This window comes from Equus asinus, chromosome 2, assembly GCF_041296235.1.
Source record: "Equus asinus isolate D_3611 breed Donkey chromosome 2, EquAss-T2T_v2, whole genome shotgun sequence".
In the NCBI taxonomy this organism is placed as follows: Eukaryota; Metazoa; Chordata; class Mammalia; order Perissodactyla; family Equidae; genus Equus; species Equus asinus.
This window is the reverse complement of record NC_091791.1, coordinates 57,859,700-57,877,118: the sequence shown is the minus strand read 5'-3', so window position 1 is coordinate 57,877,118 and position 17,419 is coordinate 57,859,700. Positions and strand designations below refer to the sequence as shown.

General features: G+C 40.6%; 2 protein-coding genes across 10 annotated transcripts in view; both read right to left on the bottom strand.

The window, feature by feature from the left end:
- Window positions 1-5,074, bottom strand: part of DDX50 (DExD-box helicase 50) — a 31,599-nt gene extending 26,525 nt beyond the window's left edge. Inside the window, exons 1-4 of one of the 7 annotated variants that reach the window (XM_070489062.1) lie at window positions 4,462-4,612; window positions 2,728-3,033; window positions 1,411-1,523; window positions 749-1,045 (exon numbers count right to left, since the gene is read on the bottom strand). In XM_070489062.1, the coding sequence (XP_070345163.1) occupies window positions 749-937 (189 nt within the window). In that variant the 5' untranslated portion in view covers window positions 938-1,045; window positions 1,411-1,523; window positions 2,728-3,033; window positions 4,462-4,612. Of the gene's footprint in view, window positions 1-748; window positions 1,046-1,410; window positions 1,524-2,727; window positions 3,034-4,215 lie in introns of all 7 variants that reach the window. The other 6 variants (XM_070489082.1, XM_014862789.3, XM_014862790.3 and 3 more) reach the window with 6 other exon arrangements.
- A 3,245-nt stretch (window positions 5,075-8,319) lies between these two features.
- The window catches only part of STOX1 (storkhead box 1), a 54,667-nt gene continuing 45,567 nt past the window's right edge, over window positions 8,320-17,419 (bottom strand). For all 3 annotated transcript variants that reach the window (XM_014862785.3, XM_044756169.2, XM_044756180.2), the window contains 2 exons: window positions 14,910-17,268; window positions 8,320-11,322 (listed from right to left, as the gene is read on the bottom strand). In XM_014862785.3, coding sequence (XP_014718271.2) covers window positions 11,175-11,322; window positions 14,910-17,268 — 2,507 coding nt within the window. In that variant the 3' untranslated portion in view covers window positions 8,320-11,174. The remainder of the gene's footprint in view (window positions 11,323-14,909; window positions 17,269-17,419) is intronic.

Below are 17,419 nucleotides of genomic sequence, written 5' to 3'. Positions count from 1 at the left end.
AATATCAAAGCTGTTTCTTTCTGAAAGCCTGAGTAATTTACTGACAATTTATAATACCTAGATAAACCTATGAGCTCTGCTGGAAGAAAGCGCAAGAACAAAGTGACCAAATTCTGTGCAAGTAAATATCTACTCTAACAGATACTGGCAAAAGCAATGGGTCCAGGAATGCAGATCCTATACTAAGTATGTTTTCTACACTTCCCAAAAAATTAACACCCAACACAACAGATTTCTTCCGATCATTTTCGTATCAATTTCTGTTTTAAAAATGCAAACAGCTTTAAGATTGAATTACAACAAGATCTAAAGATTATTTAAAGTTGCTATTGTTAAAGAAGCAGAAAAAGCAGGAGGCACAATACACAAAGTCAAAAGGCTTTTTGTACCTTGTTTCAGGGAAGTCAGAAGTCAATTCATGAGTACTGGTAGGGAATGAAATAACCATAAGAAATGCAAGTAGGTGACCATCAATAAGCAATTTGGAAAAACTGTTTAGGAAACCAAAAGTACAGGAAAGGTTTAAATTTGACCATTCCCCACCTCCGCCCCAAGAAAAAGGCAATACAATGAAAGAAACAAGGGACAAAGGAAAAAAGACTCGGGCTTCAGCTTACAGACTCCCTGGTCCAACTGACAGTACTGGACACTAAGCAGGAAATATAGAATCAATTCTAACTAGTCTAAAAAATCAAATTAACCTGCATTTTAAGGATAATGTCAAATGCAAAACAAAAAGAATCCATACCTCTTCTAGTTTATTATCACTTGATTTCTGAGTAGAACTATCTAAGGATGGCACTCGCTTTGATTTTTTTTCATATTCATCAATATCTCCATTTGACAAATCTTTTCTTCTCGACTTCTGAGTTTTAGAAAACTCATCTGAAAGTCTATTACATCCTTCCTCAGTGTCTCCATTTAGCTTCTCTTTCATTTTAACTTTTTTGGGCTTTGGAGCATCCAGGTCATCTGCAACACCATTTTCTCTCGTTTCTGATTTCTCATCTGAGTCATAATGGTGCCTTGATTTCCTTCTATCACTCTGTCGAAAAACAAGGAAGCAAGGACAAAAAGGTCACAAGGTCTCCTTTTAAGACTCTAGAGAAGTTAGAGCACGACTCCTCAACCAGCAAAGCTCAGTCTACCATTATCTTGAAAAGTTACCTGGTAAAATCCAGACTGGTTGCTAACGCCAAGCCTGAGCCTCATCTATTGCTTGCTTTCTCATCCCAACTCTCACATTCTCAAAACTTGGCCTCTAGTTTTAATCCCATCATAAGATTTAAGGGAAATTAAAATAGCTCCTTTTCAGAAAAAGAATGAGGAACTGAGATTTATAAATTAAAAAACAACCAAAAACTTCCAATATCTCCAAGAGAAAAAAATTAATATTTATTGAGTACCTACCCCAGCATTGTGTTATGTGTTTTCGGCTTATCTTGTTTAAATCTTCATAACAACCCTATAAGGGAAGCACAGGTCCACAATCCCTTATCCGAAATTCCGATATCCATAAAGCTCTGAAAACCGAAAGTTTTTTTGTAATTTATTTGGAGACAAAACCTTACCTGACCTGAACTCATTTGGTGGCAAAATTTGACTTGAACTAATGTGAGTCTATTTATAATTTTTATTTATTTCACTTAGTACAAATATTCATATTTAATATTAAGGTGTTTGATTATAAGCTGGGGGCCCCAAACCCTACTGGGGTGTTACCTTTCTATAAAGAGCCCCAGAATTCTGAATGCCAAAACAGATCTAGCCCCAAGGATTTTGGATAAGGGATAGCGAACCTGTATTACCTTTGCCATTTTACAAAGGAAGAAATAGAAGTTCTTAGAGGTAAGTAACTTGCCAAAGACCCACACATGGGATTTCTTGCAAGTAGAAATGCTAGAAATCAAGCCCTGTCTGACTTGAAAGCCCAAGATCTCTTCACATCAGCTTCCTCTCTGAACTTTGATAATTAACAGGTTAAAGAAAAACCAAACCAAACAAAACCATATAATTCATATAAAACTCCAACTGTTATATTCCCATGGAAGGATAAGTATATTAGTAATCCTGGAAAAGTTTTTAAGGTTTTTAAAATTTAGTTAATAGAACTTAAAAAAAAAAAAGACTATTCTGCAACTTTAATTTTAAAACACCAAACTGATGACCAGTGTTTTAATATCTGGAGACAGCAAGAAATGATTGGGAAATTTAGCACTTCAAAATCACTTAGTTAAATGTTCAAAATAAATTAGCTATTAGTGACTAGTGATGATAAAAACTACACCACCAAAATTTTTACTATAATTTACACAATTTTTACAGAGTACTTTCATATATAATTTTCTTATCCGTAAAATAGGAGTTGTGAAAATGCTTTGTAAATAAAGCATTTGTGACATTTGTAAAGCATTAGAGCTTTCATTAACGTAAATTATAGGTATATGCTACAACACTTGATCTTTAGTTAACTGAACTAGCCTACATCTCCCCAAACCAATAGGTTCTACAGAAAAACAAGGTTATTTATAGAGCCAGCCTTGGGGCTTGAACTGCTCCTGGGCCCTGCACTTCAGGGAGATGAAGCAAGGTAAAGTGAGACCTCTAGGTCCAAGCCCAGCAATATCCCAAGGTGATAAAATTTGTTCCACATCAGATCCACGATGCTTGACACTCTCCCCTTCCTTGGCTTCCACAACACTCTATATTCCCTCCTTATCCTCTTACCTCTATCTTCTTCAGTGGTTCTTCTCCCTCCTCCTGCTGTGGACATTCCTTAAGTCTCTGTTCTCTATGCACACTTTATACAATTTTCATGGCTTCAGAATACACTTCCAGGCATCCTTCCTCACCTGTACTCCAGTTCTGAGTACCTAGGGCCCAGCTCCATATCTCAACATATCCAGAACCAAAGTCATCTTCATCTTAGTGCCACATCACTATCTGAATGCTCTATTAGCTGGTACTCCAATCTGTTTCCAAATCTTTAGTTATCTTTCACAGATAAAGGAAAATCAAGCACTTGTGAAGAATCTACAACGTGAAAGCCACCAATTTATAAGAATATAGTGAAATGTAAGGATAGACAAAGATATGGTCATTACTCCTCAAAAATCTTTGGGAAATACTTGGGTAAGACATACATAGGAAAAATGAGCTAACTTTATAAGGAAGCACATAATAAATGCCAATCGAATGATAAACACAGCACTGAAACAAGACTTCAAAGGGGAGTAAGATTACTGTATGTGTACAGTGGAGAGGTTAGGACAGACATAAAAACCTTGACAGATGGATAGAATTTGGATGCAAAAGGAGAGGCAAGTATTTCAGGAGGAGACAAAACTAAAATAACTGTTTGGTGATTCCACTTACATGAGTTATCTAGAATAGTCAAATTCATAGAGACAGAGAGTAGAATGGTGGTTGCCAGGGCTGAGGAGAGGGGGCAATGAGGAGTTGGTGTTTAATGGGCACAGAGTTTCTGTTTGGGAGGATGAAAAAGTTCTGGAGATGAATGGTGGTGATGGCTGAAGAACAATGTTAATGTAGATAATGCTACAAAACTGTACACCTTAAAATGGCTAAAGTGGTAAATTTTATGTTATGTATATTTTACTACGATAAAAAATTTAATAGCTTGCTGGAATGGCAAGTTTATCTTGGTGATACGGTGTAAGAGCAGATTCCGCTCTCTGGGGCTATACAGAATATTTTCATGCTTTTATCAAATGCCAGCTTTCAAATACTGCTTCCTTACCCTCCAAAGTTCTGTTTTCTCTAAGTCTCTCTTTCTTTTGAAGGGTGGGATGGGAAGTTTCTACAACTCTTCTACAGGCTCCTTGGTACCCAGCAAAGAATCTGGCACAGCTAAAGCTCAATAAATACTACTTGTGGACTGAATGAAAATACTAACAGTAAAGGCTATTAATAATACAACCCACATGATCTCCATCACAACCAAATCCTGGCACCGTGGGCTGTGACACTTTTTCTTAAGCTCTAAAGACTAATTATCGAGGTTTGAAAAGCCAAGATCGCTTTCCCCAAGATTCTTGCACACAGGACGGGGTGACGGAGAAGTAATACATATTCAAGAGAATCATTTTTCTTAATCATCTTCTAAGATAGCCAGCGAGAATCAAATGACAGGCCTCACAGCTTAAGGAAGAAGAGGAAAGAAAGATTCCGCGATGGGAGCTTGAGTCTGCCCACCTCGTAGGCGCCGACGGGAAGGGCTGAGGGGCCACGGAAGGCCGGGCCAGAGCTCAGGGCCGCCCTTCTCCAGGTTCAGGGTGTGTAGGTGGGAATGGTCCAGGAGCGACCTCAGAGGGACGAGGGCGGCGCGCGGGGAGGCCCTCGGATGCTCCGGCCCGCTTGTGACAGGCCTCCAGGGACAGCTCCCCTCCCCGCCCAAGCCGGCGCAGCCCCAAAAGGAGGCGCGGCCCATCCTCAGCGCACCTTTTGCCTCTCCTTCCTCTGGCTCTCGGTCTCCTCCAAGGGTGCCTCCAGCTCCATAATGTCCCCCCAGAGGAGTTTCCCAGGCATCATTCGCCGCCGCCGCCTCCCTCTAGGCTCGGTGGCCACAACCACCTACAGGCAGCGACAGCGTGAAAGGAAGCGGGGGCAGGGCGGCCGCCCGGCCAGGGCCGTGCGTCACTTCCGGGACACGCACCGCACGGCGGGGGAAAATAATCCTGGATCCTCTCAGTTTAAATTCTTCCCTTGCGACGCAATCTCCCAGCCAATGAGTGTGAGCAGCCTCGACGGGTCCACCCTTGTTCTGAAGTGATTGGCTCCTAGAGTAAAACCCTGGCCAATCACCATAAAGGACGCGCGAGTTGATTAGCATAAAATGATTCGGGCTTTTTTTCTCTTTTTTGTCCCCCTCCCCCACCCCAAACATTTCTCCTCCGCACCGCGGAGGCGCTCGGGGCCGTCAGCAGTCGCTGCTCCGTTCGAAGAGCCCCTCAACGGCGGCGCACTGGGGCCTGCGCGCGGCGGGCGGGCGCCTGGACAGGCCCGTGCCGGGCCATGCCGGCTGGGAGCGCCACGTGCCCCCTCGCCTTCCGCCGCCGGAAGCTGCAGGCCTCGGCCCCGCCCACTGCGAGGTGAAGCGTTAACGTCTAACGGCTTCGTGCGAGGCCGGAGGCTTGAGTTGTGGGAAGGGGGTTCGTGGGGTCTGGAGTGGGCCAGGTGGGCTTGAGGTAAAGGCCGGGAGTGGACAAACCCTCAAGTCTTAGGTTTTAATCATGAATTTGGTCCTTGGTTCATTTTGGGTCCTTTCCACACTCCCCATTGGACATTAGAGGAAACTAAACCCCTAGAAAAGGATTTTACTTTACTGATGGTGATTAACTGCCCCTAAATTACCACCTTATACAAAAGTGGAAAGCTTTTGATAATACAAAGGGTTAATTTCTTAGCATATACTCTCTTACATGACTGCTGCCAGCTGGTTGGCTTTCTTTTCAGAAGCTGTTCTTTATCTCGTCAAGATCTCTTCAACCCAGCTATTCTTGAGTGGACAGCAAGAAACCAAACTGAGATGTAGGTGCAGGGGCACTTCACCACCACTTGACAATGTCTAGCACACCAGCCTTGTAACCAGAGCATCAAACTTGTGTCTTGGCAAAATTACTACTTGCTACATGGCGTGGAGTTTGAGGATTGGTCCTGAATGGCTGAAACCACAAATGTCCAATATGTGATTGCAGCAGGCCTTCTGCATAAGGATGGCTTGGCCTGAAGTCAAGGGCTATATGTTTATCTAAACGCTACCATATGGATCCAATACTGTGAACAAAAGGAGTGTTCAGCTAGCGAAGGTGGGAAAATGCATCTCTCTCTCTCGATTATAAGAATAGCTATGCGTCTCTAGATCAGTGCTTTTCTAAATCTTTTTGCCCCACGCCCTCACACCCACCCCAAGTCTGCCATTGTAAAGTCTTCGTAGCACTACAACAGTATGATGTGCATAGAACACGGGAGTGGATGTGGCTAGGAATATCACACACACAAAATTAGGATAATAATAGGAAAAGATATTAATATGTTGTGGTTGAAGATCAAACATAGATTAAGTAAAGTTTTAGCTCCTCAAGCTTCTATTTTTGGCATTTTTATATTGGAGGTCATACAGCAGGTCTGAAAAAGGAAAGGATTAGACTGTTCGATTCTCCCGTTGCAAGAGGCTAATGAATATATAGTGTTTTACAGAATGACCTCTTGTGACAGAGACATTCTACAAACCTTGCTTTTCTAAGCCCCAAATTCATTGACTCAAATCTCTGGCTGCTATGTCAGGTGGAAAGAGCAACTGTGTGTAAATTAAAGCTAATCATAAGTAACTTGATCAAGCTGGAGCTTAGCTGAAAAAAATGTGGGTACTACTACATGTGTGTTCTCAATGGGTATGAACTAGAAAACTTGGGAATGGGGATGAGGGAATGGAGAATTTTTTTCATATTTTTCCCTCTATAAATCTCAAGAGATTTATTGATGAAATTTATTGGGGGAAACATGAAGGGGTAGCATGAATAATTAAAATGTACAAGTAACTCAAAATATCATCTTATTAGAACATCTTGATTTCCCACACATCTTACCAGAGGCACTGATACAATTTCTTTCTCAAAATTTAAGAGTTTGGGTGCCTAGATGAGGCTCTGTTCCAAGGTTCTATAAAGATTTCCCTTGCCTTTGGCTTCAGTTCATTAAACTTTATGACCTTAAGACATAAAAACAAGATGACTATAAACTTGCCTCTCTCTCGTCATTCTCAATTCTACAGTGCTAGATTTTAATTTTTACTCCATAGTTAGAAAGTAGGCAAAAAGACCCATCATTTTGCCTCTTTATGTCAATCTCATATTACAAGAGGAATTGAACCATTATTTTATTTTATTTTAGAGGAAGATTAGCCCTGAGCTAACTGCTGCCAATCCTCCTCTTTCCAGTGAGGACGACTGGCCCTGAGCTAACAGCCATGCCCATCTTCCTCTACTTTATATGTGGGACGCCTACCACAGCATGGCTTGCCAAGCGGTGCCATGTCCACACCCAGGATCTGAACCAGCGAACCCCGGGCCGCTGAAGCGGAACGTGCGCACTTAACCGCTGCACCACCAGGCCAGCCCTATTTTATTTTTTGAGGAAGATTAGCCCTGAGCTAACATCTGCCGCCAATCCTCCTCTTTTTGCTGAGGAAGGCTGGCCCTGAGCTAACATCCCTGCCCATCTTCCTCCCCTTTATATGTGGGACACCTACCCTACCACAGCATGGCTTGCCAAGCGGTGCCATGTCCACACCCAGGATCCGAACCGCCGAACCCTGGGCCGCCTATGTGGAACGTGTGCACTTAACCCCTGCGCCACCAGACTGGCCCAATGAACCATTATTTTAAACTGTTATGACATGGCAATAGTTTAAGGGGCTGCTATAAATTGATCAAGAGACATTAGAGGCAGAGAATGAGTGTTGAGAATACTAAGAAGTAAGGAGAAAATGAAAGAGGGAACAGGAGGGATGTTTCTGCCATTGCTAGACACATGACCTTGGTCAACCCAATTCTAAAACCTGGTTTTTGTTATTAAAGTGGGAACAAAAATGCCTTCCCTGCTGAAAGTGCAGGGAAATTGGGAGGATCAACTGATATAACAGTACTACAGAGATAATGTACAAAGGTGCTTACATTTCTACCTTTAGCTCCAGGTTTTGACAGCGTTAGAGCTAAAAGACAGCTTTGAACACATTTAGCACATGTATACTTATGTATGTATCTAGCTCCTAATTCAAATTATTTGGAAAAGCTTTTTAAATGTCTAACCTTTGGAGGGAGGTCTGTTTCTTTAGTCAATTGCTTTGTAGATGTTTTGAATCAAGTGATGGAAGGGAGTAGTTCACATCAGTTATCCCAGAAGAGGGCACCATTACCCAAGAAATGGTATCTGCTACTGCTAAAAAGGGAACATGCTTCTAAAGGCCTAAATGGGAGAAAAATCTGTAGAGGCCCACAGGATAATCATGAGTTTGTTTTTGATACACCTATTCTTGTTTCGTGACTCTTACGTCTCTCTTCCCCACTCCCTTTAGGCACTAGGCTGTCTTCCCCATCCCCACAAGCCTTCTCAGGAAGCTTGTAGGATGGATTCTCAAAACACAATTGCTCCCAATCTTTTCACTACCATGGGTTTTTCCATTGTTTGTTTCTCATGGATCTGACATTTTGAAACCTTTTTTGTGCTAAATTGCATTTAGTAATAATTGATTCATGGTCATTCTTCTGTGAATAAGACACAGATGCAGCTTAACAATGTCATACAGCATGTGATAGTTTTTCATTATTGAGCTGGTGTAATTTCAGCCACTGCAAAAGAAACTTGACATTTTAGTTAGCAGAGAGTTAGGCAAAGGAAATGAACAATTTCTATGAGGATTTTTGAAATAGTGAAAATAGTTTGCAGAACCCAGCTATTCTCTGAGCATTCTGAGGAGTCTAAGATCACATATGAAAGAGGATGAATCAGATCTCACATAGCATGAATGGCTACAATAAGCCCATGCTTTACATATTTTATTCCTATTTATAGCATAAGGTAGTAACTGCAAATTTGTTAGCCAAAGGCATAATACCTCCCCTAGGCATATTTGGATCTTGATTGCCAATACTGTCCATAATCTTAACATAAAGGACTGAATCTCTAAATGAAGGAATTCCAGACAACCTGGCAAAAAGAGGGGACCTGAATAGTAGGCCTATATTGTATTACCTATCAGGCAAGTTTTGTGAATATACAAATATATAAAAATATACACACATACATTTATAGCAATATTAGTGCCTTTTGCATTGGGCACTTTTGATAGATTATCCTCAAATCTTACAACAATCCTGTAAGGTAGATGTCATTGCTATCTCCCTTTTACAGATAAGAAAACTGAATCAGAGTAGTTTAGTAACTTTCTCCATTACACAGCTACCAAGACTTGGAATTGGGATTCAAACCTGTCTGACTCCTAAGCTCAGGTCATCATGCTGCCTCCACAGAACAGTTTTCTCATTAAAGAACAGACTACAATGGAGAAATCAAGAACTAAAGTTTCCACACACAAAAATTAATTTTGGGAAAAAATGCAAATCACTTAGAGAATAATCTCCAAACAACAATTTAATAACACATATACCCATCTTTAATATCTGTGGTCATATGCTGTGTTTTGTAGAAGGGAAGTTTATTGGTTTCATAATAGGCTTAATACATTTAGAGAGTGTCATAATGCATCCAGTGGCAAAATTAGATGGATTTCATTTGGTCCCTAGATGTGGCTAGAACCACAAAAACCTTTGGATTCCTCACTCTACTAAGAAACTTATCCAGGTCCAAAATCAAAGATAGAACAGAGTTGCTGGTGCTTCTTTTTCCAAGGATTGGCAAGGATAGGTGCAGAAATGGAGAACTGGAAGCAATACTCAGGAATCTTGCATGAGTTCAGTATTTCACAGGATCCTCACTGAATTTTTTTTTATTGAGATATATTTAACATATAACTCTCACTGAATCTTATAAGCACAAAACCTTACAGTCGGAAGGAATCTTCAAAATCAACTAGTTCAGCCCCTCTGTTAATTACTGGAAATAACCTCTGCAACATACCCGTCAAGGGATCAGCAAGCCTCTGCTTGAATGCCCTAAATAATGGGAAATTCATTTCTTTACAAACATGTCTATTTCATCTACAGATGGTTTTGTCTAATGCGAAGTTCTTCATATCTTTGTCCTAACTTCCATTCACTGATGCTGATTCCTAGCTGTAAGACCCCCTAAAACAATGCCTCCCCTACAAGACTTTTCTCTGAAGATTACCCTTCTTGGTACTTTAACTAGGATTTTGAATGTCCTTATGATCACAACTAATCTTCTTGGAATGCCGTGGTAGGTTATCAGGGCTACTGAAAACTAACAAGAGAGAGTGGTACAACCACTGCAAAACAGAGCAGTGAATGTGACCTCCCCACCTATGCACACCCTTAGGGCCTGGAGGCAGCTCTCCACTGTGCTGAGCTTCATTCTGGCCTTCACTGTTATCAGTTTGGTGAGAGTTGGAAAGAGGCACTCTCCAATTATTCAATCATCCTTGAGATTTAAGGCCTTGAGAATCCTTAGAAACCTCTTAGAAGAAACATCCCTTCAACCATAGTCAGCATTAGCATCAACCCAACTTGCCAAAACCAGTTTTGACTTTTCCACGTTCCCCAAACCAAGACAACTGCCTATTCCACTATTTGGTCTGAAAAGCCCTGCTAGAAAAAACTCTGGCAAAGCTATGTAGACCTTATCATGAGCAGAAACGGATCAAACGTAGATGAACTGTCTATCGGCCATCTTCCATCTTTTCTCTAAATCTCTAATTCAGAACCTCCCTTTCACTCACAAGCCATTCTGCTTCCCTTCGATCTCCACCATCTGAGAACATCCTGACTTCTCACTGCCATGCTATAGAGAGAGCCTCAAATGTGAGGAGGAACCAGAGAAACAGTAGAGCCAGATGCCTACTGCCACAGGTATTTTGGACATTGTTAGTCAGTCACAATGTGGAGCCATTTGTTCATGTTCAAGCTGGTCGCAGAGAAGATCCTTGGCAGCCATGATTGGATGGAAGGAATTCTTGTTGCAAAGTACCTAACACATCTACATAAATTCTTTCTGATAATGATAAAAGACTTTAGTTGCAAACAAAGTATCTATGTAACCCTAAAAAACTATTTTCTGGATTTTTGTGTGAGATCCACCTAACATAAGAACTCAGCATTAGTGTGGGTAGAGAAATTCACTAATGGGTAGTAAATTAACATCCTACGAATTTGAGAAACTAATGAATGTCTGAAAATTCGAGTTAGTTACATTTAATTGGAGAAGGACCAAGGATTCCATTTTTTTAATTGCATACAATCTACATACTCCCAATAAATTCCTAGTAAGATAAGGTTAAAAAAAAAAAGCTTTAAAATCTCAAAAAAGGAAAAAAGCCAGTAACTAGAACAAAATATGAAATGAGATTAATAGCATATATGCTTCGCTTTAGAGAATTCTTATATACTCAACTGACTAAAACATCCTAATTAAAGCTGTACATTTTTACAAAACAAAAGCTTCTAAAAGGAAAATAAGAATTAAACATTTATGACTGGAGTTAGTTGTAGTAAGGGATTGCATGTGAGTGTTTGACTGCTCTTTGTGCCTTCAAAGTTCTGCAGAAAATTCTGTCTTCTTTTTAGTTCATCCAAAATGAGTGAATTATTAGATGCCAGACTCTGTGTCCTAAAGATATTAAAAATAATAAAATTATTTTCTTCAGAAGGGGCCTGGATTTCTAATCAAGGCATTATACCTTCATTTGTTACTTTGAAGCAATATAACATTTACTAACACTAAGGTGGACTGATCAAATACCTTAACCTTTAAAAATCTAAAGTGCTCTTTACATTTTAAAAGCTTCTCAATAGCACCTCAATTATTTGACAGCTGCTTTCCAAGAAGTTCATATTTTCTGAACATCTGTTCTCAGATGCACTATCAAGTACAATCTAGTCAGAAACAATAAGTTCTCTGAAAAACTCTTCTATACAACTGAAGAGACCAGTATCTTGTGTAATTTATTCCTTTTTCGAGAAGTCATACGGAAGGGAAAAGACAACTATATTTTTCATATTGTTCACTATGTTCCTTTCGTAGGAGCTGTAAGCTATGTTAGGCCCTTATTTAACATCTGCCTTGCTTCAGCCAGGTCATGAAACTGTTTGGGCACTTTTCTTTTTCTTTTCTTTTTTTTTTTGAGGAACATTAGCCCTGAGCCAACATCCACTGCAAATCTGCCTCTCTCTGCTGAGGCAGACTGGCCCTGAGCTAACATCCATGCCCATCTTCCTCCACTTTACACGTGGGACGCCTACCACAGCATGGCCCAACAAGCAGTGCCACATCCACACCCAGGATCCAAACTGGTGAACCTGGGGCCGCCAAAGCGGAACATGCACACTTAACGGCTGCACCACGGGCCGGCCCCGGCATTTTGCTTTTGACATTCCTCTTTTCTCACCTTACCTCCTCTCCATCACTTGTCCATTACATTAAGCTATGTCTCAAAAATGTGTCCTCCAATAAGTCTTCCCACACACAGCCCATCACTCAACTCCACATCTCTTTCGCAGTTATGAAGCGTCTATGCTTTGTTCTTGAGTTTAATCTGTCTGTTTATTGTTTATTGGTCTCCTCAACTACATTCAATTGTAAGCCTCCTAGAGGTAGCAACAACATCTTGTTCATCTCTGTCCCCCTAATCTTTACAACAATTATGGCACATAACTGATATTCAACTGCTATCTTCCCTCCCTTTTCCTCTACTTGTCTTTAAGGATTATAGTTATAAGTCTTTCAAGAAAACCAAATTATAAGCAATTGTTGAGAAATTAAATTTCTCAAGATTTTGCAAATTTAAATTCTCAATTGCATGTCAAGGAGTAATTTCCCTCATCTGATTTGGGTTTTTTTTTTTTTAAAGATTGGCACCTGAGCTAACAACTGTTGTCAATCTTTTTTTTTCCGCTTTTTTTCTCCCCAAGTCCCCCCCAGTACATAGTTGTATATTTTAGTTGTGGGTCCTTGTAGTTGTGGCATGCGGGATGCCACCTCAGCATGGCCTAACGAGCGGTGCCATGTCCGCGCCCGGGATCTGAACCAGCGGAACCCTGCTGAAGTGGAGCACGAGAACTCAACCACTGGGCCACAGGGCCAGCCCATGTTTTTGTTTTTGATCTTGCCAGACAGAAAGAAAGGGAATCCATGGCTTGTTGGGTTACACCACCATTGTTTACTTTGGAGACAACATGTTTTGATACTTCAAAGACTTAATATGAATTAAACTATTGTTTTAAGCAGAAAAGATCTGTTCCCCAATAAAGAAGTAAAGATATGTTTTAAAAATGCAGACTTCCAGAAATTTAGCTTAAGTTATAAACAAGCAGAAATGTCTGAAAACATTTATATGGAAAAAAAAAATCACTGGAGATTGATTTATTATAGCAAAAAATTGGGAAATCTAAATGTCAAAGGAAGGAAAATACTGGTTATATACGTTATTATATACAGACTAGAATACTAGGCAGCCATTAAAAAGAATGAGCTACAGGGCAAATCTTCCTCAAGCAAAAAGAGGAAGATTGAGGGGCCAGCCCATGACCGAGTGGTTCAATTTGTATGCTCCGCTTCTGCATCATGGGCTTTTACTGGTTCAGATCCTGGGCAAGGACATGGCACTACTCATGAGACGTCCCACATAGCACAACCAGGGGACCTACAACTAGAAGATACAACTACGTGCTGGGGGGCTTTGGGGAGAATAAAAGGAAAAAAAGATTAGCAACAGATGTCAGCTCAGGTGTCAATCTTTAAAAACAAAAAAACAAGGAAGATGGGCAACAGATGTTAGCTCAGGGCAAATGTTCCCCAACAACAACAGAAAAAGAAGGATCTATATGTATTGATTGCAGGATATCCATAAGTTAGGCGAAAAAGGAAAGCCACAGCTCTGTATGAGTTGTTAAAAAATAATTACATTCAGGGCCGCCCGGTAGCATAGTGATTAAGTTCGCACACTCTGCTTCAGCAGCCCAGGGTTCGCAGGTTTGGATCCTGGACATGGACCCATACACCACTCGTCAGGCCATGCTATAGTGGTGTCCCACATGCAAAACGGAGGAAGATTGGCACAGATATTAGCTCAGGGCCAATCTTCCTTACACACAAAAAAAATGACTATTACATTTATAAATGCACAGAAAAATTCTGAAGGTTATATACCAAACCATAACTGTTAACAATGTTTAGGTCACCTCTATGGAATGGGAATGGAAAAGGTTAGGGAGGAACCGGCCCCATGGCTGAGTGGTTAAGTTCACGCACTCCACTTCAGTGGCCCAGGGTTTTGCCAGTTCGAATCCTGGGTGCGGACATGGCACTGCTCATCAGGCCATGCTGAGGCAGCATCCCACATGCCATAACTAGGAGGACCCACAACTAAAAAAAAAAAAAAAGAAAATACACAACTACGCACTGGGGGGCTTTGGGGCGAAAAAGGAAAAATCTTAAAAAAAAAAAGAAAAGGTTAGGGAATAAAGACTTCCAGTTTTACTTTTTACTTTTAGGTATTACTTTACTTTTTCAAAAGGAAGTACACAATAATTTTATATAATAAAAAAACTAATAAAGATATATGCCAAACTTCAAGATGACCATTTAGAAAACTATTTAATAACATGAGAGGAATGTTCATGATATACTGTTAATTGTAACTACAGCCTAAGCCCAATAGACAAAATATATAGATAAATATGTTCAGACTGAAGTGTTGTAAATATACCAAAAAAAAGGATTTTTAAAAAATATCTAGATGGTAGGGTAATTATAGGTGTTTTTAAAAATACTTTTTAGTACTTCTCAAATGTTCCATTATGATCATATTACTTTTATAATCTGAACAATGTTATTTAAACAAATTGGTATGGAAAATATTAGTGGAAAGTAGCCATATCTCTGCTCAACCTGTGCAGAATCAGGAATCTACAGGAACTCCTCCAACGCTCAGTTCAGGAAGTGCTTGGTTTACAGCAGTTCTTTCCTATTAAGGCTTAGTAGTAAGTGGTGCAAACTTTGGTTCACATTAAAAATAAACTCTACCCTATTATATAAGAGATTTCACTGTAACTTTATACAATTTATTCAGTAAAGGCTGGCAGAATTGTCTCATAAAAAGTTTATTCAGGGGCCTCCCTCTAGGTAACTCACTATACCCTTAATTTCAATCATTCCTGTGGGGTAGTGGCTAATCAAACACTTTTGTATGCACTTACCGTGGAGAATCTATTCCACTATCTCCTGCCATGCTATGATTTTCTGTTCCTTCCAAGTGACTATGTTCATGCTGGGTATCCTGAGCCAACACTGGCATACGTGAAGTGTTGAAAAGTTCTAACTTCTGTGTTAACTGTTTGCTCACTTCCTGATTCTGAGCACTCTGACTCCAACTAGTTGGTTTCTTTCCTTTGTCACCAACAGAATCTTGCAGGGTTTCAGCTTCAGAACTGGCCTTCCTTGTGCTATAGTAATCAAATATACTTCCATTAGCAGATGCTGAGGCCTGTCCACATTTAGCAACACTAGGTTCCTCACCATAGTTAAAACTGGACCGGGTCCCTGAATTGAGGCCACAGCTTTCAGCAGAGAGATCAGCTTTTTGGCTCTCACCTGGGTCAGTGAGCAATCCAGTGGGTTTGTAACATTCATTTCCCTTAAGTACCTGAGGCTCAAACCTATGTATTTTGCTGTTGTACTCAGTCAGAGATCGGTCAGTCACCTTTTGTTTTCCTAAATGATTCCACTTGCTTCTCCCTGGAAAGGAATACTGAATGTGGCCAGGCAGTATTTGACATAAGTCATCATTTTCAGAAAAGTCATCCTCATCTAGATATAATGAACTGCAGGCACCATCATCATCTTCCACTTCATTCTGATACAAGGCCTGGTCATCATCAGAGGGCCATTCATTTTCTAGGCTCACAGTCTCTGCTTTCGGGACAAATGCCTTTCTCATTAGTGTTTCTTCTGAGTCTGTGTCTTGTCTCTCAGGTTGTCTCAAATGGTTCACACCAACTCGGTAATCCAAAAGACCAAGATTTTGGAACTGATGCATTGTTTTATCAATTAATCTACAAGCAGAGGATGCTTGGTCTAAAGAGGAGGAACCTTGTGACGGCAGGACATGTTCTGTTTCTTTTATCTCCTCTAATGTGTTAAAGTGAGAATAATTTTTTCTTAAAACTTTAGGGTTTACCTCATTTTCTCCACCATACACATCATATCTCAACATGCTTTCCCTAAAGGAACAGCATTTACTATCATTTTGCAAAACACCACACTGAGAGTAATTTAAGAGGCGATCCTGAAAGTCATCACTGATAGATTTGACAGTAGAATTATTCACATAAATGGATTCTGCCCTCAGTTTATCACTACATTGTTCAGCACACAGCTGTTTGGCTTCACTTTCCAAGATTCTCGAGGAATCTAAAGACCCTGACCTTTGGAAAGGCTTCCCCTTCAGTCCAACCTGACTGGGTTTCAGATCACTGGTCTTCCGAATGGTGTGCCCTTTGGTAACTGAGCTCCCTCGGTGAGACAAACCCTGGAAAGGATTACTGATTTGCTTTTTGTAAATCAAATGGGAACCTAGCACTGAAGGATTCTCACCAAGTGGTTTCTGAACTCCTGCTTCATTTGGGCTCTTAATTCTGGGGGTGGACTGTGTAGGGAGGAGCGTGGGGCCTTTCTCCAGCCTAACGCTTCCTGGCTGAGGCTCACTTCCCTGACTCCTGCCTTTGTGTCTATCCCTATGAGAATGGCCCCGCCTTTGAGGCTTTGCAGACCGGCCCTGCCTCTTCTTAACTCCCTCTTTTGAAGGATATTTATGTTTGACTGTCAGTATATCAGTGGAAGTGCCCTGACTATTATATTTTTTCTTTTCTTCATATTTTTGCATTAGGACGGTATGTCTGATTAAGTTGTCAACAGTCAGAACAGGATTAATTCGTTTGATTATCTCATGTTCGATGTCTCGAGGGATATTGTCCAAATTATCTTCATCTCGGACAGGCCATTCTTCTGGTGGGAACTGGGCAGAGAAACTGCTGTGCTCTGTTCTGGACTTCTCCTTTCTGGATATACTGCGCCAGAAGAGGCTAAAGCCAAACTTCTTGCCTTTTTCTCTGTCTTTTGTGTATGGTAAAGGTTTGGTTCTCTGACAGACGTGATTCTCCTCAGACAGTGAAACCACTCGACTCTGTACCAAAGATTTGGATTCCCCAAGACCTTTCTGGCCTTTTCTAGTCACTTCTGCAGCAGCTGGTGGTTCCTGTACTTCTAGAGTGCACACTTCAGGGAAACACCGGCAAGACTGACAATGGGACACGGAAGCAACATTTTCTTTGGCTAACTCTGCACAGCTCTCCATGCTCACCAGATATGTAATACAAGTTGGCGTCGGGTGACTTTTATCTGACAGGACTCTCTTATTTTCCTGGGGGGTTGTATTTGTGATGAAGTAAGTATGAGGAGTAACTATGAAGTATCCTTCTCCAGTGTGATAAATCTTCCTTTCTTTAATCAGAATCCCCAGAGTGGTATGGAGAATATCTTGAGATGGAACTGCAATGCCTAAAACAAATAAAAATTTTAAAACTGACAGATTTTGAATAAGAAACATGTTAATGAGTGAAATCAGTAACTCAGAAATGACCACACATTTGTTTGATGAACACAGAGCTAACTGTAACACAATATTTATAATTACAATGCCAAAGAAGCA